Here is a 25,873-nt window from a genome sequence, read left to right on the forward strand (position 1 = left end):
TATGTCAGGCTCAACACTGTTTTTTTTTTTTTTTTTTTTTTTTTTTTTTTTTTATCTAAGCCCATAGGAAAGGCATAATGAGCTGAACACAACCATAAAAATTAGACACCTTCAGGAATAACTACAGTTTAAATGCTTTCAGTTCAGAAATCTACTTTATTTCATATGATAACAGTACCTGACAATTAGGAAACTACCACAATTTCAAACAAACGAATCTATGCTAGACTCCTGTTTTAATGTTCTAAATGAGTGCCTTGCAAAATAGACAGAATACATCATTCCATTTGCAATCCACAGAAAGATGGTTATTTTATGTTATTATTTTTGATCTATGGCCAAGAAAAATAATGATGTTTTTTCCAGTAATCACACAGACAGGGAGCAAATATAGATATTATGTTCATTCCTAGGTTTTCTGACTCAAAATTCCATGCCTTGCTATTCCTATGAAAATTCAAAATACTCTTTGTAGTGGTGTTCTGAATATCAGTCAGTCTTCTGCACGCCATTTCCAATGTTCCTATGGTATCACCTAGTCTCTTCATTGTCCTATATGTGTGTTTATGCACACACACACACACACACACAGGCACATGCATGTGTACATACATATTTTTCACATGCAACCCTGGAGAAAACTTAATACACTTCAGGCTTGTAGTCATAACATACACAGCCTTTGAATACCCAGGCCATAAGAATCACTGGACTATGTGAATCACATCTATAAAACTGTTATTTAAATATTTTTAAAGCCTATGCATATACCATTTACAGTTGTGTCCTTAACTGTCACATGAAGAGTTATAGATATTGTACATCTCAAGTCAGTGCATTCAGATATTTTTATTTTTATGGTAACCTGTATAAGAATCATATATTTTTCTATTTATATTTGATTAAAGACACGAAAAAACCCCTCACATCTTAGAGTTCGAATCATTCTGGCCTGCATGGTAAGTATACGCTTTCAGGGTGTAGACTAAACTAAAATGTGTCTCAAGTTCACCAAGAAACTGTTTTCTGTAGTAGATGTAGGGTTATATAGTGTTCTGACTCTCAAAGAATGAGGTTTCCTGGTATCAACAATTACATGATCCTGAACTCTAATCATAGTTACAAAGTGAGCCACTTCCCAGTCTATCAGTAGCAGCATCAGAGCAAAACCTGGGTATGTGGGAGGCACATAGAAAACTGCTCTCTTCTCGATATCAATATAAAAATTTCTATAACAATCTATACAAAACTTGTAGAAACCAAAATGCATCTCTGCAATATGGAAAGAAGATCTTTACAAAGGTAGTTAAAAATAACCATGTGAGACAGTGGCTTTAAGGCATTTATTGTCTGCACATCATCAGACTTAGATGACCTTCATTAAAAGGAGATGTATCTGAAAGCATGTGCTCGTAGCAAAGATTCCAAGCCTCTCGTGTATTTAATCATTTTAACCACATAGGGTCTGTGGAGCCTAATCAATTAGCAGCATTGACTACTGCAAATCTAATTTTACCGTTTTTTTTTTTTTTTTCTACTTGGAGAACTAGCCTATTGAAGAGCAGTGAGATGTCTCAGGGGTAAAAATACTTTCTCCCAATCCTGATGACCCAAATTCAATGTATGGTTCCCACATGGTAAAAGGAGAACACAAAAAATAGCCCCATTAGTCTCACTATTATGTCAAATGAGTGCTCAAACCTTGTAAGGGCTTTTCACACTTCTGAGTTTCAAGTATTGGAAAGTTTAACTCAAACTGGTGCTATCTGTTTGCCTTTAAAATAAACTTATTGTAGACTATTATTTAATCTTATTGTCAAGTAGAGTGAAGAGAAAAATCATGTTATTAGTAGAGCCTGCTACAAGAGGAGGTTTCTCCAACGGTATGTGATGATTCCCATATAGCAGAGGGAAATTCTGTGGCTCCCATAGAGTGTTCCTGTGGAATGCCTCCCCACATGGATTAAAACTACACAGCCTTCAGACTCTCTCACCTTTCTGGACTCCTCCATTGATATCCAGATTCCAAACACCCACAGCAGACTTGAACCCAGGACACTCCTATCGTTGCAGCCTCACAACCTGCATCATTTCCCCAAACAAGAGCAGTGTTCATGTACATGCTGAGAAGTCAAATAAATGCCTTCCCCTATTAAGCCCTCATAAATATCTGCAGTGCTTCTAATCTATACAAGTGACTTTGTATTCTTAAAACTCTAGTAGAACATGCATCTCTTTAGTCTAGTTGTCTCCTACTATACCCCTCTGTCCATAACTACCAACATTTTGGCTTTGGGGGTTTTGGGTTTTGTGGGGGTTGGTGTTCATTGAATTGAGTTTATTGGTTTATTTCTTTTTATAAGGAATGTGATAGACTTTGCTTGCCTCAGACTAGGTCTCTCTGTTGGCCCAGATTGGCTTAAAATACACAGTGATTCTGCCTCAGCTTCCCAAGTGCTGTGATGCTCTGACGGCACCCTGCTGCAGAACGTTACCCTTCAGCTCTGCTCTCAGAGTGGTTCTTATATGCTATCACTGCTCACACCGCACTTGGCACCTTCTCTCTCTTCTGGATCTTACCTAAAGGTCATAATTTGTCCATGCAGAGATGAGAACATTACAGTGGCTGTGGAATTCATCATCAGTATCCTAGAGTGGGCCATAATAGTCACATGGAACATTCTATTGAATAAATTACCTTCCTGCTTACTCCCCTTTAAAAGTCACATCTTACTATATCAACGGATAGTAGAGTTTTCTCAGAAGTGTGGGTGTTGTGCAGTAATGCTTCACAGAAGTGTTTTGTGTTTTTTGTTGCCATTGGTGATTTTTGTTACATGTCTAAATATCGACTGTGTGATGCAATCCCTTTTTAGTGGAGTGTCTGACATGAGAGAACACAATGCAAGAACAAAACGTTGGTTATTCTATTTCAGGAGCTGTTCAGATCTGAGAAAGAACACGGAAGATATCACAGCAGAATAGGAATGTTATAGAGTAGTTTCAAAATGTGAAAATAGATGATATAATCAAAATAATTGTCACTGGTACCTTATCATCCTGTTGACATGAGAAGTTCAGGCTCATTATGGGCATCTTTTGAAATGCAATACTGTGTAATTAAGGTAACCACATTCAGGAAGTAGATTAATGAAATCATGATTTTTGGTGTGATGGTGTTTTATTTCCTGTAAAGACAAGCAGTGAGTATGGATTCAGAAACTGATAGAGGGGATCTGAACTAAAGAAATCACAATTATTTTTTAAGTTTCTTAGCACAGAGGTCATCATAGCCACAAACAGACTAAAATGTCATTTCAGGAATCACTATTGTGAAACATTAATTTCCCCTTCCCGCACAACAGCTAGTGAATGTAAATCTGAGTTAGCAGAGACAAATGTGTGCTCGTAGATCCCCTCTGTGGAGCAGGACAAGCTATGGTTTGCCCTGTGCATATGCCGAGTACTGGGAGGAGATGTCATGACACTCCAGTGGGTCAGATCACTTCTTACAACACAGACCATCATAAGTTATCAAGTTATGTTTGAATAATTGTTTACCATTGCTAACATATTACTGCTTAGATAATGAAGTACATTATCCATGAAATTTTCTAAGCATAGAAAGAGCTTATTTGCTAAAATTTTTAACTATTAATTTTTAACTATTAAATCATAACTTTATTACCATTTTCCTAGGCACATGGTTGTTACACTTGCTTGGAACCTATATCCCTGCAGATGTATACAAAAGTATACAAAAGTAAACCATGAGCAGTGCAATCTACAGGGCTACTTTGTCTTCATGTTAAATGGAATCTGGCTCTCCCGCCTTAAAGAAAAGAGCACTATCCACCTCTTCAGCAGTCCATAGCAGGGTTACTGAACACCTTTAGCAAGAAGGAATGTATTTCACCGAGCACAAGTGACATTTTTCATAAGCCCCTAGGAAAGCTAAAGTTTATGGGAGCTGTGTGTACACCTTACATTGTAAAGCATTTAAACTGTCTTAAAAATAAAGGGTAATTTTGAAGTTTAACTTTTTAAACCAGATATATGTTTCTAGGAAAATATAAAATAGGAACTTTATTAACACATCTCTACCATTTCTGATAGAAATCTTATTTAATTAAATGAGAAAGGGTTGGCTTGTTTAATTTCCAAGAAACACACAACGGAAAATAAAATATGATGTTAAAGAATTCCCAGGATTGGAATCTGTCAGATTTTAGCTGTGGTCTAAACATAGAACCATAGTGATCTTTTGTGGGACTTTATGAGTTTCAGAAAGGTGCAAGAATGGCTACAAACTACAGCGTTGCTGTTGACTGAGGTAGGAAAGCATTCAGGATGATGTTCCCATGTAAATCCCATCCAGTGCTTTAAAGTTACAGCTATTCATCAGAGGAAAGAATGAACGCAAAAATGAAGTCAAGTCTCATCTGTGCAAGAAGAACTGGGAGAGAGAAGTGAGAAGCAGACTGCCAGGCACAAAGCAAACCCATTGTGCACAATGCACTGAACCCTGAACCCATGATGGCTGTCATATCAGCAAGGATAATGGCTGAGGAAACAGACCACAAGATTCAGCCACAAATGTGTCACAATCATTCCAATCACCTCTGCTGGCAATTGCCAAGAGATGCTTTTATTACAGTCTAAATATTCATTAGTTATACTTTATACTGCTGGCCCACTTAAATTATTTTCAAAGTATTTTATTTTATGAGTCTGAGTGTTTGGCCTCCATGTATGTGTACTGCATGGGTGCCAAATGGTCTCAGAGGTCAGAAAATGGTGATGGGTCTCCTGGAACTAGAGGGGCAGATGGCTGTAAGCTACTAGAAGTCGAACTCAAGTCCTTTGCATGAACAAAAAGTGTTTTTAACTACTGAGACATCATTCCCCTATTAGTCTATCTTAAATAAATATGCTCAAATAGCCTCCTTCGTTCAAACACCACACAATACTAGAATGAAGTTTAGTCTCTTCTCTGACTATTAAATGTATTGAATATATAATTGAAACTACCTATCAAATATCATGTGCTAGGATTCCTCTACATACTGGACAGGGCTGTTACATGATATGTCGAGTGAGGGATGGAGAGATATCTGTGAGCACTTCTCTTCTAGGGCTCTGTGGTAAGGTAGACACCATTTCAAGCTTTGTAAGGGGGTGTTAGGTTTTTTCAACTGTTCTTACTTCATATTCTTTTCTCATTTCATGAGCACTACGAATAGCGACTTCATGAGTATTGCCTGTGATAAAGTAAAGGTCACATGACATGTTGTTCTTAAGTGTTTTCAACTGCTAAAACTATTCCAGGTTTTGGTGGTGGCAGTTTTGTTGTTGTTGTTGTTGATGATGGTGGTGATGATGATGATGATGATGATGTTTCTGGGTTTTTGGGTGTGTGTGTGTGTGTGAATTTCTCAGATCTTTGTAGGAAAAAAACAAACCAAACCAAACAAACCTTGACTTAGGTTAGCACAAATGTCACAGAGTAAGTGCTTTGGGGCCTAATTTACTTAGTCATTCTGGGGAATTCCAGTGTTCAATATAGATCACATATACTGTACAGTTATTCCTAAAATGAATTACCCATTGCAGGCTTCAACATGGAAGTCACTGTTCTTAAGTGCTGGCTGAAGCCCACTGTTCTCTTTGGTCTAGAAGTCTGATGGAGACATAACAAGGTAAATTCAATTGTAATGCTCTTTTTATAAGACCCTAGAATCTCTAGGGTCTTGATATGAGCACAACTGGCTATCTTTCCTAGGATTTTATTTTACTTAAATAGCTAATCTCCATCACCCACACAGTATTTAACATCTGTTCTTCAGTCGGAATGCAAGCATTGGCTTTTCTTTGCTGGCTTAAAAATAATTTAAAAACAAAACCCAGATAACTTTTTGGATGAATTTAGATAAGAACAAATGGAAAGTAAAAAGAAGCATGCTGAAATGGATTGTTCCAGGGCATTCTTGTGTCTTTACAGGACTGCGTGTCAGTTGTTCCTGGCACACAGTTTTGTCTGCATGCCCTGTCTGCAGTTAAAGCTCTTAAAATCAAAGCTATGTGCAATATATCAGCTTGACATTATATAAATGAGGCTGGACACACCTCTAAGAAGGCTGTTGCTCAAAGCTTCATTTTTAAAGTCCTTTTCTTTCTGAGAAGAGGTTTTTCAATATTGCCTGGGTTGGCCTTGAACTTCTGGGGTCAACCACCTAAGTAGCTGGAAGTGTGGACACATACTTGACTTTAGCTGTTTATTTTTAACAACAATATAGTATGCATTCTTAACTAACTGTGTTAGGCATGAACAAAGTGGAATCTATATCAGTCTAAATTATACTGCATGCAGTTGACAGAGAACAGCGTATCATAAACTGCAACTGGCACTATACTTTTGCAGTTGCTAGGCTACTTACTCAAGACAAACATCTGTGTTTGTGTGTGTGTGTGTGTGTGTGTGTTTGTCCATAAAAGCCTCACTGTCAATGATGTGTTTTCAAAATAGTTCATGCAGACCCTAATGAAATGACAAGCTGGTTCTTTAGAAAACAGTAACTATTTATTGTGAACTTACAAGCAGTTCTTATTGTATGGAGGCCGCTTTCTCTTTATTAAAAAAAAAAGGGAAGATGATAATGAGTTCACAAAACGCTTAACATAGCCACAATAAACACATCCTACTGAGGCATCACTCTCAGGTTTCTCACTGGAGGAGACTGTAAGGAAACAAGCTTTTGCTGCCAGTTTTGCTGTGCGGGACTCCAGTGACCCCGACACACTTCATCTGACAAGTACTTGGGCCTCAAGGGCAGACAGATAATACATTTTCAATAATGAAGATGGAAATCTATTTGTTTCTCAGATACTCTTTTATACCAAGTTCATTTTTGTGCTCTTCACCTACAAAAGTCTGTGTGATACTTGTCTGACCACTTGCTTTACAGAAACAACTGTCAGGGTCGCTCTCTCTGGATGAGCGAAGATGGTAGAATATCCAGCTTAGGAAATGTGAGTTGCCAGGGCCACACCTTTTACCCTTTGGTATACAGTGCTCTATAGGTCTGTGGTAAATGTTTGTTAAATGATTCATAGATGTAGGATAGTAAAACTGGTAATGTGACTGTCCTAAAGGGTGGCATTGAAAACCATGCTGTAGGTCACTGAAGTGACTTCGTTTTTGTTTTATAGACACCAGAGTATGGCCTTCTACTGACAAACAATGAGTTCCTATCTTTATGCAGATAAAGGAAATAGAAAGCAGTGAAATCGAGTCCAGTGGGCTTTCTTTAAATTTAACAACCCAGTCATTAGCATTTTAAAATGCTAAAAATATTGATTTGCTTATCTATCTATTTATCTATTTATTCATTCGTTTGTTTGTTTGTGGTCTGTGCATGCAGAAACACACATGCAGAGGTCAAGCATAATTCACGAAGTTGTTTTACTCCTTCCAGTACATGAGACCTGAAGATCAAACTCATGTCATCAGGCTGGCCTGCAGGTGCCTTTATCATCCGCAGAGCCATTTGGCAATTATCTCACCCATGCTTAAATACTTTCAAATATCGAACATATTGTTTGAATCTTCCCTTGCTGAATATAGCAGAAAAAGTCTGAAAGTTTGGCCTGAACAATGGATTTTAGCAATAGGAAAATAGAAATTGAAGGAATTAGTGGGTGTTCTTTCCTCTAACTTCTGTTTTCCATTCTCTGCCTCTTCTGAAAATCCCCATAAGCATCACAGGAGAAGCAGAACTCTGAACAGGCAGGCCTTCCCTACCCAGGGGCTGTTCATGGAACCCAAGGAAAGGGAATATTGTTAATTTTCCATGCTTTACTATTGGTGGGGAATCTTCTGGGGTGGGGCAGGGGCTTTGTTCCTACTCGGTTTGACTTTAACTTTGTGCAAGGCATTTTTGCAGATGTCTCAGTCAGTTTACACACACATGTACATGACAAGAGTCTTTACTTCAACTTCTGTCATTTGGGGGAGGCTTTGAAATGGAGGCTTCATTAAACTCAAAGTGCCTATGCATTGCTGCAGCATTTGTATTAATATGATGAACTGTTCTGTAATAATAACTCCTACTGTAGCTTCCCCACTGAGATTCTAACAGAACTGCAAGTAGAAAGTAGCTTCTTTGCTAAGATTCAAACAGACCTGGAAGCAGCAAAGAGCATAGACCAAGTGGCACTGTATATAACTTAAATAACTGCTTGTGCTACATCTTCCATCTGATACTTTTAATACATACATTTTGCCTGTCTTTTCAAAAAAATCACATAATATTTTTGTGAACAGATTGCAAAACTTTGAATTTTCATAATCATGAGATGTGTGCATTAATCTCTAGAAAGTCTCTTAATGTGCATCATATATATATGTGTGTATGTATATATATGTACATATATATATATATATATATATATGTGTGTGTGTGTGTGTATAGGCTTAGATATTTAAATGTTCAAATATTTTTCATTTAACTTTCATATTAGATATCTAAGGATATCTAATAAAGTGGTTAAAAGTAAAACAAACCTTTTTTCTAGGTCATTTGTTATACCCATCACATAGTTCCTGGTAGTCATGTACATTCTACCAAAGAAATTTTGTGTTACATCAACAATTAGAAAATAGAGTATATGAAAACATAAGAAAAAGAGTGAATTGCATTTTTCCCAATTTTTATTAAGTATTTTCTTCATTTACATTTCAAATGCTATCCCAAAAGTCCCTATAACCTCCACTCCCCTACCCACCCACTCCCACTTCTTGGCCCTAGCATTCCCCTGTACTGGGGCATGTAAAGTTTGCAAGACCAAGGGGCCTCTCTTCCCGATGATGGCTGACTAGGCCATCTTCTGCTACATATGCAGCTAGAGACACAAGCTTCGGGGTGTACTGGTTAGTTCATATTTTTGCTCCACCTGTAGGGCTGCAGACCCCTTCAGCTTCTTGGATACTTTCTCTAGCTCCCCATTGGGGACCCTGTGCTCCATCCAATAGCTGACTGTGAGCATCCACTTCTGTGTTTGCCAGGCACTAGCATAGCCTCACAAGAGACAGCTATATCAGGGTCCTTTCAGCAAAATCTTGCTGGCATATGCACTAGTGTCTGTGTTTGATGGCTGATTATGGGATGGACTCCTGGGTGGGGCAGTCTCTGGATGCTCCATCCTTTCTTCTCAGCTCCAAACTTTGGGAAGAGTGAATTTCTACCCTCAAAATTTAGCACTGTGTGGGGCCTACCTACAGTTCCAGTTCAGCTGTGGAAGTACTTGCTTTGCATGCGTTAGGACCCAAGTTCATTTCTCCAGGGTTGATGAAGCAGATGCAATGAGTCCCTGAAGTGCCTGGCATAATCAGTGATCCCTGGACCAGTTGAGAGACTCTGTCTCATACAAACAAGATTATTGGTACCTGAGAAAAGACAGCCAAAATTGATTTCTCACCTCTATATATATGTGTACAAGCTTTTGCACACACTCATATGAACACAATTAAAAACATAATTGGCAAATAAAAAGTATCATAAAATAACTGAAGAACATGTTAGTCTTGATATTTTAATAGTTCTGATATTAATTTTAATAGTTATTCCTAATGTTAATTTTAATAGTCCTGATATTAAAATAATTCCAAACACCTTATCCAAGGCTGTCATCTGCACTGTTGATAATCATACGTGTGACATCATCTCCTGCTAGTTGTGGGAGGGATCTGAACTCACAAAGCTTAGTGTTCCTGGAAGGGCTAGTCCTGCCCAAGGAAGAGGGCTGCTTGTTTTTAATGTCTAGAGCAGACTTCCAAACAAGGGTCCCATACGGTGCCTGTAGAGAGACACATTGTCAAATTGGCAGAATTGAAATACTATTTTCAGGGAGGCTCAAGCTGATGTTGCTGGATTTGTAGATGGGTCAGTTTGAATCAAAAGAAGGAAGAAATTAGTGTGCAGGGGCTGTGAACAGCTGTTCTCTGGGGAAGAGTCTGGAATAAATGTAATTAGTGTGGTGGTTAGGAAGACACTGGATGAAGGTAATCTAATAAGCATGAACTGGCATTAGGCGGAAGGTGTGATCATGGGACCTGCACACTATCTGCTAAGGAATTTGGATTTTATCCTTCAGATAAGAAATCACATGATCGGTGACACACTATTTTAGGTAGATAAAACCACACGTCAGCAATGCAGGGAAAAAGCAGCAAAGAACTAAGTCCAAAAGACAAGGCTTGCAGTCAGTGCAGATAAGGACTGACAGAGAAGATCTGATGCAATGGTATTTTAGTCTAATAGCTGTGGTTTTCATTGGGCTTCCCAAAGAAATCCATGGTTGCAATAGGAAAAAAAAACTGAACATAGAGAAAATGTGAGAAAACAATGAAAAGACTCATTCTCATTCCTTGCCTGTATTGCTATTAAATTTTAAATTTTGGCTTAATTGGTTCATGTTGAAATCAGCATTTTAGGAGAAATTTTATTGTTTGTTTTGTTAATAGGGATTCTTGAAGTATCTCATTTTTAATGGCTATCCATCATTCTGCATTTTATATACAAACATAGATTGTTGCAATTTTATATTTTCCATGCTTTAATTACTATGAATCTCATAAATCAACATCAAATAATATAAATCTCTTATTAGATGCTCTTCTTCCTGCATTGATTTGGATAGGTGATATCAATTACAGTGTAGAAAAATGTATCTGTTCTATACACTTACTTTGACCTGTTCTCACATTAACTGAGATATGGCACTTCTTACCTTGAGTTAGCATCCAAAATGGGACCAAAAAAGTGAACTGCTTTATATAAAAGTGCTCAATCTTCCCAACCCTTCCTGGGTAGCTTGCCTCCCTTTTTCTCTGTTTCAAGTCCCAGTGTGATAGACATGTTAGCATAATACAGGCTCTGGTCTCCACTGACTATAGCTTTATGTCTGAGGAGGCATGTTTTCATACACACTCTCCTCTAGGCACTGTCCAAGAAGTTCAGTTTACTCACACCATCAATAATACATTTACAGCTTTTCCTAAACCATGTATGTATGGTAGTATGTCCCCTTTAGTAGGCAAAAGTGACCTCAGTTTGTTTTGCATGTGTGAATGGATTTTAAAGTGTTATCTTCTTACACTTTTAGATCTTTCAGTGTTCTATTTGAAGTTTGCTTATTTTCTTTCACCTTATTATCTTTTTAAAAATGGAGTGCAGATAATAGCCTTCGGACAGTCATGATTTGTTAAGATATTCTCCAAGTGCCTGTCTTCTGTCTTAATTTTGTCTGATAAGTCTATTATATTAAAAGCATTTAAGAGGATTCCTCAGATTCATCTTCAATGGTTTAGATGGTTCCAATCATTTATTTTTAATTTTTAGTTACTCGATTGCATTGCTGTCACCTCTTTTCTCTTTATGTGTATATGTACATGAGTGCAGTTGCCTTCAGAGGTTAGAAGGTGAAAAATCCCCGGGAGCTGGAGTTACAGAAGGTCCTGAACCTACCCAGTGTCGGTGTTGGGAACCAAACTCAGTGTGCTCTAAGAATTGTATATATATATATATATATACACATACTACTGTGTTTGACCTGTGGAGATATTACTGTTATTATTTGAAAATTTCATACACCTCCTCTCCTTCCTCTAACTGCATGTGTTGTGTTCTCTAAATAGATAGATAGATAGATAGATAGATAGATAGATAGATAGATAGATAGATAGATAGATAGATAGATAAATGTTCCCACTGAGTGCACTTAATGCTGCCTATATGCCTGACTATAGGATAATCTACTGGAGCATAACTAGGGACCTCATTCCTGAAGAAAATGAATGTCTACCTCTCAATAGCTATCAGTTGCCAATAGTTTCTCAGTTATGGATGGGATTTCATGAACATTCCCTCATTCATGAAGGCTTTGGGGCTGGTTTAATGCTGTGTAGGTCTTGTGAATATATTCACAGGCCACTATCATTTTACATGTTCAATAGCCTTCTCATGTCTATCAAATATGTTTCACTATAGAGGCCCAGTACCTCTGGCTCTTATAATCCTTCTGCCACCTTTTCTCAGACAAATGAGTAGTCTAATGGGGAGAGTGTCTGATGTAGCTGATATAGTCTGAGAACTGAGCACTCAATATCTTTTATTCTCAACATATTGACCTCTCTGTATTCAATTATGGAGGTTGAGAGATACCCTAATCTATGTGTGTAAAGATAAGAACTTAAGGCCTGGGTTATTACTATTGGCAGATTAATAACCATAGGTTCTCCTCTATACCCTTTTTTTTTGTCAAACCATAGGCTTTTTAACAAATAATGGGATCAGGTGTTGGTTACCTACATACAATTTTTGCCACTATTTCAATACTGGGTATAACTTGGTATGCCACTCGATGTTGTATCCCACTGCATTCACAACTCGGTAAGATTGTTATTTTTCTCACATTGAGTGCAGAGCATCTTCTAGCATTGTAAAAGCTAGCCAGGAGGGATGGATGCTCCAAATCAGGACCAGCTTGAATTCTCCATGTCTTGTTATTAAGTAATGTGGTATCTTCTGCACCCAAGTCTTTTTTATCACATTCTGGAGACAATCAAAAGGGAATATCCTACATTATTTAGGGATCTATGAGACTCAACTAACTAAAAGTAGCTACTGGTTATGAGCTTTGTAACAGTCATATAGATTGACAGGTTGTTCTCCTGGTGTTTCTCTTGTACCTTAATCATATATTTAAATTTTTTTAAAGTAAAATTATAAAGAAAATAATCCAAACTGATTGAGCAGATAAAGTTGCATTTGTATTATTTTGTGTAATTTGGGAGTGGGGGTCATTGTGTTTTCTGATCTGTTGATTTTCATCATTTTGGGAAATGAGAAAAGCTTTCTAAAGACAACATATGTTAAACCTGTACTCAGACCTTTAGTTATCTTTCCCTCTTTTTATCTCTTTGTTTAAATTTCGAGAATGATAATCTGTGTCTGCCCCTGGTTTCCATCGGAGCAATGAATTAGCATATAGTGAATGTACTTTCAATTGTCTAGACAGAGAAAACAATGTTCTCATTGAATTTAGATCCATAGATTGTGGTAGTGGAAATAAGTGTCTCTTATACCCTATTACACAGAGTTCATCTACATGAAGTTTTGTAAAGCAATTAGTTTTTGCTTTTCTTTTCTTCATTTTTTTTTCTAGATAAAATATCATACATGAATCCTAGACTGGCCTCAAACTTGAAATTCTCCTGTCGCATCCTTCTTCTGTGTAATGGTATTACAGATATACACCATTAGACCCTGATGCAAAATGATTAATGTTGATGTGTGATGGACGTAGTCTTGCTTCCTCTGTACTTCCAGCATTAGTCTGAGTTTCTTGGTGGAAATGAAGAAAAGGAATAGGTTGACATTTTTAAAACAGTTAATGAGGGATTCATTTCACTTTCAGCAAGTCACAGAAACCACGAGTCCTTCAGTGTTGCCCCCTTCATCTTTGTCATTGGACCTGCTCAACAACGCTGTGACTGCCTTCAGTACCTTGGAAGAGCTGATTCGGTACCTAGAGCCAGATCGATGGCAGGTGGACTTGGACAGCCTCTACAAGCCAACATGGCAGCTTTTGGGCAAGGCTTTCCTGTATGGGAAAAAAAGCAAAGGTAAGCTCCCTCTTCAGGTTAGAACTTACTTCTTAATTCTCTTAGCCATTGATGTTTTCTTTGTTTCATTGATGATTCCTTTGTTTCTAAAAGGATGAGTTGAGAATGCCTTCAGTGATACACTTAAACAACTCATTTTATTATCATCTAAACACATGACCTACTACATGAGAATTTAAATGAGAGGAAAATCAAAAGATACTTCTGCTGAAAATTCCAGTCATTCCTGTCTCGGCAAATATAATTTCAATGGGGCACTTTCTTGACTGTGACAAGAATCAATGCTTATTCTAATTTACATTGTGAGATTTAAAAGAAAAGATTAGAGATAAAAGTGAAAGTTTAGGGCTAGAAAATGAGGATGTTTTATAGAAGTCATTCTTGCTATGTATCCCCTGGGTCACAGTTGCATCCATTTTGTAAACTCGGAAAGTTTTAAAGGGTAGGGGAAATCGTATTGACTCAAGATAGAAGTTTGCAAGGTGGGATTCACAGCAAGAAAACAATAGCTTTCAGAAGGATACAAAATGGGAATTTACCTATCTGTAAACTTTCCTTTACAACCATTACTTTTGGCCCAACTTGCTTATCCTCTTTGAATTGCAAAATTTCTGATAAATAAACCCAATCTCTCAGGATATTAAAAAAAAATAGGTATCCTAACTACAGTTCCAATAAGGTTAGCTAATTTCCATGGGAATGTGAGAAGTGTGAGGAAGCTGTATCCTACACAGATAGTGCTGGAGAGAAGTAACAGGAAAATGGGACTGCTCTCAGAAAACTGTGCTCCTTGGCATTGCGTTAGAGAACAGTAAGGGGGGATTTATGTGGAAGGAACAGTGTTTAGTTCATTTGAGCCATTCACTGTAGCGGATTGCACCAAGCTTTTTGTAAACCCTGTCAGAAGAAACTTGACTCCTGCCTTTCTTTCACGCCCTTGCAGCCTCCCTGATCGTGAGCTTTCATCTCTGAGGGTCACGTTTGGACCTGCCCAGGCCTGGCATGTCACTGTGCTGACAGACTTGGTTTCCTTTGAAAAAGTGTTTGAACATGATTAGGTTCAAGGGCATGGGCAGCTGAATCTTGTCCAGATGCTGAATGCTGCTACGTATTTATCAGATCCAATCTTGATGAATAAGTTACTGACAGCCAGAGCTTCCCTTTTCTGCACTTCAGCAGGAAGCTGAAGATCTCCAAGAGTAGCTGAACATCCACTGTCTTTTTTTTTTTTTTTTTTGCAATATAAGTTAGATTATGGGGTGCATTCATAGGCAGTAGAAGTGAGAGATTGGTTTTAACCTCACATGGAATTTTTGGAGCAGTGATTCTGGATTCTATGCTAAAACTGTTCCTTTCAGCCAAGTCTTCAAGTCTGGATCCCTGTGCCTGCTGCTCATAGATTAGGCCATAAGCTAGCTTGTAATTAAAAGAATCTGGTAGAGATCTGGATTTTTTTTTAAGTATAACACCTTCATCGTCGAAGCACTTTGCAGTTTACCAAAAACGTTTGCTTTTTAAATATAAACTGGGTCTGAGGATAGCAGTGTATCCTTTTAGAACTTTACACAAACTAAAAATGCAGGTGTGGGCTGATATCTCTAGACAAGATCAGCTCCCCTGCAAGAGCCTTTTTACAGAGGAGCTGGGAAATACTTCTAAAAGCTTCTAATTAGACATTGAAATAGATTTTCCCCAGAATAAACATATCACAATGTTACCACATTCGTCTTAGAAGGACCACCCTCAGGTTGCATTACTGTAATATGATAGCCCAGGATTGAATATCTGAAAAAAAGCAGGAACAACTAACAAAGCAAAATGTGTCTGTAATTTTCATCAGTAGTATCCTTTCTGGGAAAGCTACCAGTGTTGATAAAATTTCCTTGAGAAATCATGATTTACATTAGTTATATGGTCAGTATCATTATTTTTTAGAAACAAATTATTCCATCTTTCAGGAAGCAATCATGGAAAGGTAAAGGAATCCAAAGGCAGTTTTTTCTCTGTGTTTACTTTGCAAATATTTTGCAGGGAGAAATTCACATAGCTTTTATTTTATTTTTTTCTTTTCTTAACTCTTTTTCTCATTATTTTAGCTGAAATTTTGCAGAATGCTTGTAAGGTTACTTTTTTTTTGTAAGATTTTCCTTTAATGAAGCTGATATTAGTTTGAAGCCTTTGGAGGCACAGACCCATAAATGTTCAAGATAATAAGCAAATTTAGACCCTTTAACTTTAGTCCAGAATAATCTGTTAGCACACAGTAATGGTTTTGGCTTATTTTATTTATTTATTTATTTATTTATTTATTTTTCATATCTTTTTCTCTAACTCCAAGTTTTCATTCATATTGTGTAGTCACAGGGGGGAAACATTGAAATAAGGTATTTTCTAAGTCAAGCTTAACAGTAGTTTCAAAGGGGGCTTTTGATTTGTGAGTCAAGCATAATAAATGAGGGATATGGAGTGGAAAGTGTGTTTAAAATTTCCCATTGTAGCAGGTACGAGAGTACACTTGGGAAATCCACCCGAGCCTTTTATTGTGGTTAAGTAAACATTTTAAGAAGAGCACATGAAGACCCCTTTCAAGTTTTGTGAAATAGTATGTTTAAAAGTATGTGTGGTAGGTGAGGGTCCTTTTAAAACTGGGGGCTTTATTTACCTTCTGAAGCCTTATATGGAGCATAGAAATTGTGAAGGCCCGCCATGCCATGATGCTGGGAACTTTTAAACATTCTCTCCATATCAGTCCAGATGTCGTTTCCATCCAGAAATAGACCTAGTCAATCACATGTAGCTTTAAAATAAAATGGTAATGTGTCTACATCCCAAACATTCAGCAAAGGAAATACAGCAGAATCAGTGACGTCATTATCATAGCGCCCCTGTTTACTTTCCTCGTCATGATTGTTCTTCACAGGGGTTTGAAGCTTGTCACTCATTTGCTTTCTGTTTTTTTTTTTTTGTTTTTTTTTAATCTGCTTTCACAGGTTTGTTTGCAGATGAAATCCTTAAATACTCAAAGCTATGATTTCAGATGGAATTAAAAATACTTTTTCAGCTGAGTAAATCTTTGACATGAGCCCCTTAGCATTACTGCTTTGGTCATTCAGCCACTTTTCTTGCCTTTTCACCACTTCTAAAGTTAAATACAGTGATAATTTTCAATTACATATTCTTAACCAAATATACTCATTAGAGATTTTAAAAGCATCCCTTAACAAACTATAGTAGTTTAATAAATTCAAGAAAGCAGGTATTTTATTTTTATTTACTATCACATGTTAAAACTACTGAAAATTGCAACTTTTATTTATTGGATTCCCACAATCATTGTTACTATTTAAAACTACCCTTACATGAGAAAAACAATATTGTTTATTTCTATTTTATAGCCTTTCCAGTGCTAGTTTAAAGATGCTTAATCCAATTCTTAGACTTTCTATAACAATATATTTTAAATAGTTATTTATGTAATGTAAAAATTAACCACAAATAAATACAGGTATCAGAAATATTTAAGTTAATTTCACTTGAAATATTTCTATGGAAAAAGATAAACATAATTATATGACAGAAACTAACACCACATTTGAAATATATATTCTGTTTTTACTCTTTATGTATAAGTTTGTAGAAAACATGGCATCGTTTTAACATAAGTTTCCTGAGGCAGTATTCATGTAGAGAAAAAGTATTCATGTAAAGAAACATTGTTTCTTTAAGGATTTTTCCTGCACATCTAATGAAAGGATAGTGTGTTTGTTCATCACAAGTAAAAACTAAAGGATGATATAGTTAAACAACTCACTTGAAAAAACAGAGTTAATGGCTACTGGTTAGACACTCCTCCATCTTTCAACAGGGAACAATAGAAATCTGAAGGAATCTAATTGTTCAACATCTCAGAGGACATCAGTACCTAAGACACTGGCGCTCAGCTCTCCAGTGTCTGCTCTTACTCTGACATGTGTCATGTCTTACACTGACTGTCCACTCGGCTGTCTTCAAAAACATTTTCTCCCCTCTCTTTATATTTTATATTCCTTACAGCCAGAACCATTGCAGAAGCTCCGTGGATGGCTTTCTGCACCAATTTTAAGAGCCTATAATCCTTTTTAAAAATTACATTGGACTTTTAGTCAAAGCGTTCATACTCACTCCTACGTGCTATGCCTCCCTGCAATGCTCTCTTTGTCTGCTTTTTGAGTGAGGTTAAAAGGTGTAGCCCCTGTTCTCTGTATAAAGTTTCTTATTTGTAGTTCTCAACGACTCCGTTGGCTCTGCTCTTCATATTGCACAATGCCACCTCTTCATTGGTCACTAAGTCATAATGAAGCTTTGTTTACTATGAAACAGAATGTCCAATTTGTGAGCTGCAGAGCCGTACAACCTAGCTAAGATGAGAAGGGATATTGTTAGGGTTATCATTCATGGAATAACCAGATCGTTTTTATAAAAGGAGCTTAAAGAAACAGAATCAGATTCAAAGCATGAGCAGTTTTTTCTTTGTTTTTCTCTATGCTCTGTAGTGGTGAATCTGAATCTTCTCAAGGAAGAGGTAAAACTCTACAGCTGCACACCCCGGAACTTCTCAGTGTCCATACGGGAAGAGCTAAAGAGGACAGATACAATATTCTGGCCAGGTTGTCTCCTGGTCAAGCGCTGTGGAGGAAATTGTGCCTGTTGTCTCCATAATTGTAATGAATGTCAGTGTGTCCCACGTAAAGTTACAAAAAAGTACCATGAGGTAAGTACATCATTTTCTACACAGTTTCTATGGGATGTCTTCTTCCCTAACGACAAAAGAATGAATCTAAAATATTTTGGTGATTATAATCCTGTTCCTGTCCTGGAAATACAAGCACCACATCTAGAAGGTGTTCCTATGTTCCTATTCTCACTTTTAAAGCCATGGCCTCTCATTTAAGACACAAACATTGAAAATGTAGAATGTGCATTGTGTAACAGTGGATAATAGCTGAACAGTGAAGTTTTGATTTTTTTTTGTTATTGTTGCTTTTTCTATGATATGGTGATCCAACTCAGGATTTGTGCATGCTTGTCAAGTGTCCTGTTACTGTCCAACCCCAACCCGAATCATACAAGATGTATGTCTTTTATATTAAACACAACATCTTTTTGAGGAAAAACAGTGTGAAGCTCTTCAACTTTAAGTTTTCCAAAGTATTAAAGGTGAATAGTTTAAAGACAAACTTAGAATACGAGTCACTGTCTAATTCTGAGTAACAAGATCTTTGATAATTGTTTTTCCATATGGTCCAATGTCAGAACATAATACTGAGAGGACATTTATACCTCACAGTTCATATTACATTTGTTGCCTCAGATATCGTGCTCCATGTTAGCCGTCTTCTTACTCACTGTTTTCCTTTGTGCATGGTCTTTTATGATGTTGAATTATCAGTGAAGGGGTGAACTTGCACTGAGCAAGAGCAGTGTGATACTCTCGAGCTGACTGACACGAGCTTGTTGCCTTTTCCACTTTCATACTTGACCCCATGGTTTCTCTCTATCTCTAACTTCATAAATTTAATTAATTAGTTATTTGTTGGTGACAGGAGAAAATGGAGGACAGAAAGAAGGAGCGATAATGGGAATTATATGATCCATTGCCCCTACCTCTCCAAACTAGGCTACACCACTTAAAGTTTCAGACCCTCCCTGGAATAGCTCCATCAGCTGCTAAATGTTCAGTCCATGAATCTTCAGATGGCATTTCCTATTAAACCATAGCAGAAATTAACCCAGAGTTTCATGTATTCTAGGTGAACATCATTTCTTACAACTGAGCCCCAATTCAAGCAGTTCTACAAATTCTCTCTCTCTCTCTCTCTCTCTCTCTCTCTCTCTCTCTCTCTCTCTCTCCCTTCGTTCTTGTGTCCTACATCCCAATATCCATATATTTCTGTGTAATATTTTCTAGAATCCACAAGCAAATTATCATTTCCAGTTGCATCTTCTAAATATTACAACCTTCAGTGGAGTTTAAAAGAAACAATACCCACCTCTTCAGTAGAATTTCTTATCCCATTCTTTAAAGTTACTGTAGCATGAGTCTTCTGCTCTTTTTTGAAGATGTTCAGAAGATACATATTAGAAGAGTCAGGCAGAGGGAGGCAGAGGTGCCTCCTGAGCCCACTGTACAGTCTGGAGGAACTTCACCTCTTATATTGTATTCCTTTGCTGCTGAGTAGAGAAACTGTAGAGGTAGAGGTGGGAACTCATGACACTGGCTCTACTGATGCTCTGACTTACCAAGAAAACAAAACAAAACAGAACAAAACAGAACAATAACAACAATAAAAACTCATTCCAGGAAAGGGAAAGAAATATGAAGCAAGATTATGATAAAATAATGACAACATCATCAATTTTATAATTCATGACACCCCGACTAATTTAAAAACTTTGTCATTGGTAATATAAAGTAATATCCAATTATCTAATTAGTTAACCTTACACTGAAGGGATACAAATGCACTGACTTTTTGTCCAAAATTATGAAATGTAATGGACTGAAAATGTTCCTTTCAAAGTTCAGCATTTCTGATACTCCCTGTAAGACTTTGAAGTCTATCTTTCAATAAAGGAAACAAACTGATGCTCCATGGTATTGAGGCTTCGTTAAATTGATAGTTGTTATTCAAGTTGTAATAACTTCTCCTTTGGCCTAGGTGCCAATAACAACTATTTCCTTCACTGTGTCCAAATCTATTACTCCCGTGTAAAGGACAGCCATAACTACACATGACATCATACAATTATTGTGAGTTAAGCTATGTAAACACATTATTATTGTGCCTGGTACCCAGTAAGTATTCAAAAAATGTGAGCTAATTAAGCTCTGCTAGAATCACATGTTCCAAAATTATGCATGCATTCCCCAGGTTTCCTTTGTAAGTCTTCAAACAAACAGTCATAAGACATGATTTGGGTCCCTGTGAATTAATGATAATTTACAGGAGTAGGAAATTTTCACAGTCACTTCTTGGAGTTCTCTATGTTATATGGAGAAAGCAGGGAACCTGAACACTTCCATATTATTATGTGCTCTGGGATTTGTTTGTAATCCAAATGACATAAGTTCTAGAATTTATAGTTTCTGTTCTAAAACATATTGACTCTCCAATACTTCAGTGACTTTTGATAGATTGCATAACTAGATACTTTTCTCACAATATTATAGAGATCCATTGTTAATTTTGCCATCTATATTTTTTGTTTGCAATCCGAACAACCTAAATTGTGGAAAAAGTTTGTTTAATAGAGGCCTCATTGTTACTGCTGAGTCTCCTTAGCACTGTACAGTAAGACCCAGCTGCAGAAACTAAGCCGTGGCAGAGGCCAGTGCTTATGGAGTACATCTAATCCATCTCATCAAGTTTATAGAGGACTTGAAGTGTAGCCAAGAAAATTAATGAGTGGCATAATTGAGCAAGCTCAGCTGTGGAATGATCGAGTTTCTTACCACGCTATGCCCATAGTTGAGTGCATTGCATCGAGTGTAAATATTTGCGCAGTGTGAGAATAAGTGTATGAGAGGAAGAAGCGAGAACAACAGCAACACAAATTGTCTACCAGTGCTTTCAAAACCCTTGAGGTGAAATTATCTCTTGTATAACATTTAGGAAGCAATTAGCACACGGGGAATCTTTCAGTTTAAGAGCTGTTCTGTGTGCTTTGAGACTTCTGGCATTAAGGCATCCTTTTATGAAATGACAGTGGGGTGTTGAAGCTAGAGCGAAGGACCGTGCATGCATGTAACTTCACTAAGCAACATGAAAGAGTGTGCATGTTTTTCTTCGGCCCCCAATGTTATTGTTTATTTGTTTTGTATTGTTGCTTTTGTGTTTGTTTTCTGATTTTTGAAATGTTACTTGTCCATGAAGTCAAGCACAGTAAACAATGTTTTTTTTTTTAAACGAGACATATTTATTCCCTTATAGGTCCTTCAGTTGAGACCAAAAACTGGAGTCAAGGGATTGCATAAGTCACTCACTGATGTGGCTCTGGAACACCATGAGGAATGTGACTGTGTATGTAGAGGAAACGCAGGAGGGTAACTGCAGCCTCCGTAGCAGCACACATGAGCACTGGCATTCTGCGTCCCCCCACAAGCAACCCTCATCCCCACCAGCATTGGCCGCAGGGCTCTCAGCTGCTGATGCTGGCTATGGTAAAGATCTTACTCGTCTTCAACCAAATTCTCAGTTGTTTGCTTCAACAGCCTTCCCCTGCAGGACTTCAAGTGTCTTCTAAAAGACCAGAGGCACCAAGAGGAGTCAATCACAAAGCACTGCCTTCTAGAGGAAGCCCAGACAATGGTCTTCTGACCACAGAATCAAATGAAATGAATGTAGATCGCTAGCAAACTCTGGAGTGACAGCATTTCTTTTCTACTGAGAGCATGCTGTAGCTTAGTTGTCTTGATATGGGCAAGTGATGTCAGCACAAGAAAATGGTGAAAAACACACACTTGATTGTGAACAATGCAGAAAAACTTGGATTTCTCCCACCTGTTTGCATAGATAGACAGATACTCTGTTTTCTACAAACTCAAAGCTTTTAGAGAGCAGCTATGTTACTAGGAATTAAATGTGCCACGCTGAAAGGAAAGACTGAAGTTTTCAATGCTTGGCAACTTCTCCGCAATTTGGAAGAAAGGTGTGGTCATGGTTTGGAGAAAGCACGCCTGCACAGAGGAGTGGCCTTCCCTTCCCTTCCCTTCCCTCTGAGGTGGTTTCTGTGTTTCATTGTGTATATTTTTATATTCTCCTTTTGACATTATAACTGTTGGCTTTTCTAATCTTGTTAAATATTTCTATTTTTACCAAAGGTATTTAATATTCTTTTTTATGACAACCTAGAGCAATTATTTTTAGCTTGATAATTTTTTTCTAAACAGAATTGTTATAGCCAGAAGAACAAAGATGATTGATATAAAAATCTTGTTGCTCTGACAAAAACATATGTATTTCTTTCTTGTATGGTGCTAGAGTTTAGTGCCATCTGCATTTGAAAAAATGGAATGGGGAAGTTTTTAGAATTGGTAGGTCACCAGGACATTTTGATAACAACTGAACTATCATCAATTCCCAATTCTGTTCTTAGAGCTATGAACAGAACAAAGCTTGAGTAAATACTCGTATGGAGCCATTGCTAAGCTACCCCTTTCTGTGGGAAATAGGAGTATAGCTCAGAGAAGCACGCCCCCAGAAACCTCGACCATTTCTAGGCACAGTGTTCTGGGCTATGCTGCGCTGTATGGACATATCCTATTTATTTCAGTACTAGGGTTTTATTACCTTTAAACTCTGCTCCATACACTTGTATTAATACATGGATATTTTTATGTACAGAAGTATTTCATTTAAGGAGTTCACTTATTATACTCTGGCAATTGCAAAGAAAATCAGCATAATACATTGCTTGTAAAATGCTTAATCTGTGCCCAAGTTTTGTGGTGACTATTTGAATTAAAATGTATTGAATCATCAAATAAAATAATCTGGCTATTTTGGGGACAAGTGTAAGTGTTCGTCTAAGTGTATATGGTGTGTGTGTGTGTGATTGTGGGTTGTGGGTACCCATGAGTGTGAACATATCTGTCTCTTTGGTTCCAAGGAAAGGAAGATAATAAATGCTCAGTTACCATCTTTTGCATTGTAGAAAAACATCTGCCAGTTCACCCTCCCCTGCCTCCTTCTTTCTAATGTCTTGTTGCAATGAAGTTCTTTTTTTCCCAGTGGTATTCATAGTAAATTCTGATTAAGTAAATTGTATAGGATCAAAAATAAAAGGTGCGTTGTAAAATGTGTAGTGATCTATTATATGATTAGATTAAGTGAGGGGCAGATTCCATAAGTTCCTATTCCTGTCTCCATTTTCTATGGCAACATCTGCAGTATGTAGTAGCTGGTCTATGGATTACCAGAATATTTCAAAATATAGTCCTTCCATTTTAGGCACAGATCTCTTGGGGTCTGGTTTCTTCAGCACTTGGCTATAGGCTTGGTGGAAACATCACATGTTCAGAGACAGTCTCTCCAGACTGAGCTTCCAAACAGTACCCATTGACTGTGACCCTGCTGCTGGCTGCCCTGCCCTACCTCCCACCACGAGAGAAACAAGTACACAAATAAATATGTTCTCTGTCTCATTTCTTTAACCTTTTGCCCTTTTGTCCCAGCACTATAGAGACCCAGAAATAACTTCACCAAGCATCAGGGGAAGTGCAGAATATCTGGCAGTTTACAGGTCTTACTGGCAAAGTAAGAACTGTGAGAGATTACACTGAATTACCTACTAGATGTGTTTACCTTGGTATTTCTAACCATTTCCCTTGTAAGTTTTACAATATTTATTGTTCTCTTTGGTGGTCAAAGGTGACCATAAAACTATCACTCTGTTCCCTACTGTCAGTGAATGAGGGTAAGGATCAAGCCAGATTGTCGATGATCAACTACACTCATGATGCTTACTGTGTTTACCAAAGCCAACAAAAGCTAATGCATTACAGCACACATGACCTCATTTTCTCATAAGTCTAGGAGGTGTTGACTATATTTTCCACCAATTATTTTATATGTTATGTCAGTGGCTCGGACTTCTGTCTCTGTGGCAAAGGCCTATTTTGCATAGTGATGCTTATTAAACTGAAGAATAGCACTTAGTTATATGAAGCAGTATTCATGATCATACTTTTTATTTCTGATTCTCATTGTTCCTTTCTCCTTCTCATCAAGTACTCCTTATAGACAATTTGGATATGTGTGAAAGACAAAACAGGTAGTCTTGCCCTCAGAAAATTAAACTGTATCAATAGAATTTTTCCCCCCAGTGGTTCACTTTCTTCTCACATCCAATGTTGAAGCTGAGTGAATTTTATGAAGCCAAGTCCTTTATAATGAACCATCTCACTTCAGAGAGGTCCAGGCTTTGTTTTCATTTCCTGCTCCTATGTTATTAGCAGACATCACTGACTGCCTTTTCCTCTCTCACATTTGTGACTACCACCCCCTCCAGTTTCTGTAACTGTCTCCTTTCTGGTCCTGCCTCAGAGCTCTCTCCATTCCAGTAAAGCAGTCTCTGTTTCCCCAGCCTAATGAGCCTTTGGCCTCGCTGCTGTCTGATCTGTCCTCCACACCACTAAGAGGATGGCCCTTCAGCAAAGCTAATGGTGATGGGTAGAGTTTCCCCAGTAGAACTCTACAGAATTCTGTTTTAATCCTCATATGGCACACCAAATCCCTCCTAAGCTCACTGTTTACCACTTTCCGTTCATTTTACACCATCAAGCCTGACACAGCTGTAGAGAATATTTGTGGGTTTTGAAAAATACCAACATTCCTTCACATGTATGCTAATGTGTGCTGCATTCTCTTAGAAGAACAGCTCCTACACAGACCCTTCTTACTAGCTTCATGCCAAGTGTCCATTCAAATGCCATTAGTCCCTCAAACTTGGCTTCATTCTCTCCACTTACACAGGCGCACAGAAATAGTTCAACTATAAATATTGTGGTACTGAGTTACAATGACCTCGTTTTGGTTTCTCATTAGACTCCTACATTAATGGGACTCTAAGCAGGAATCATATTGTTTATTCTTTCACCAATGCCTAATGAGGCATTGAATCAAACTGGGAGTCAGTTAACAATTTGCATCAGTAAATAGGTGAGATGAGGATGCAGGAGGATAAATGATGTTGAGTGGTACATCCCTGGGACAAGCCCTGGGGCTGTTGAATTCTCTGATCTTCAGCTGAGAGATGAAGGAAACAGGAGAAAGATGCTGCTGCTTCTCAGCTCCCCACAGGCCAGACTACTATTTTGTCAGTGAAGCAGGGAGACTCTTGCCTGTTGTTTATGATGCAAGGTTATAAAATTTCCTTTTCTCTCTGTCTGGGAGATTGCTGTGTAAAGTTGTTTGCTGTCCAACCTGACTACCTACCTGAGTTCAAGTTCCAGCATCCAGAAGGGGTAAGAAGTGAACCAACTCCTCCAAGTTGTTCTCTGAGTAGCATATGGGCAGCATCCCACCCTCCCTTCCTCCCTTTCTCCCTCCCTCCCTCCCTCCCTCCCTCCCTCCCTCTCTCTCTTCCTCTCTTTTTCTTTCTTTCTTTCTTTCTTTCTTTCTTTCTTTCTTTCTTTCTTTCTTTCTTTCT

The 25,873-nt window shown here is 37.7% G+C and overlaps 1 protein-coding gene across 1 annotated transcript in view; it reads left to right on the top strand.

Moving 5' to 3' along the window:
* Pdgfc (platelet derived growth factor C) overlaps positions 1 to 23,241 on the top strand; it is a 170,114-nt gene extending 146,873 nt beyond the window's left edge. The window contains exons 4-6 of the mRNA XM_021157831.2: positions 13,477 to 13,684; positions 18,217 to 18,434; positions 21,655 to 23,241. Coding sequence (XP_021013490.1) covers positions 13,477 to 13,684; positions 18,217 to 18,434; positions 21,655 to 21,771 — 543 coding nt within the window. The 3' untranslated portion in view covers positions 21,772 to 23,241. The remainder of the gene's footprint in view (positions 1 to 13,476; positions 13,685 to 18,216; positions 18,435 to 21,654) is intronic.
* The last annotated feature ends 2,632 nt before the right edge of the window (positions 23,242 to 25,873 follow it).

Source organism: Mus caroli, chromosome 3 (assembly GCF_900094665.2).
Source record: "Mus caroli chromosome 3, CAROLI_EIJ_v1.1, whole genome shotgun sequence".
Classification (NCBI taxonomy): Eukaryota; Metazoa; Chordata; class Mammalia; order Rodentia; family Muridae; genus Mus; species Mus caroli.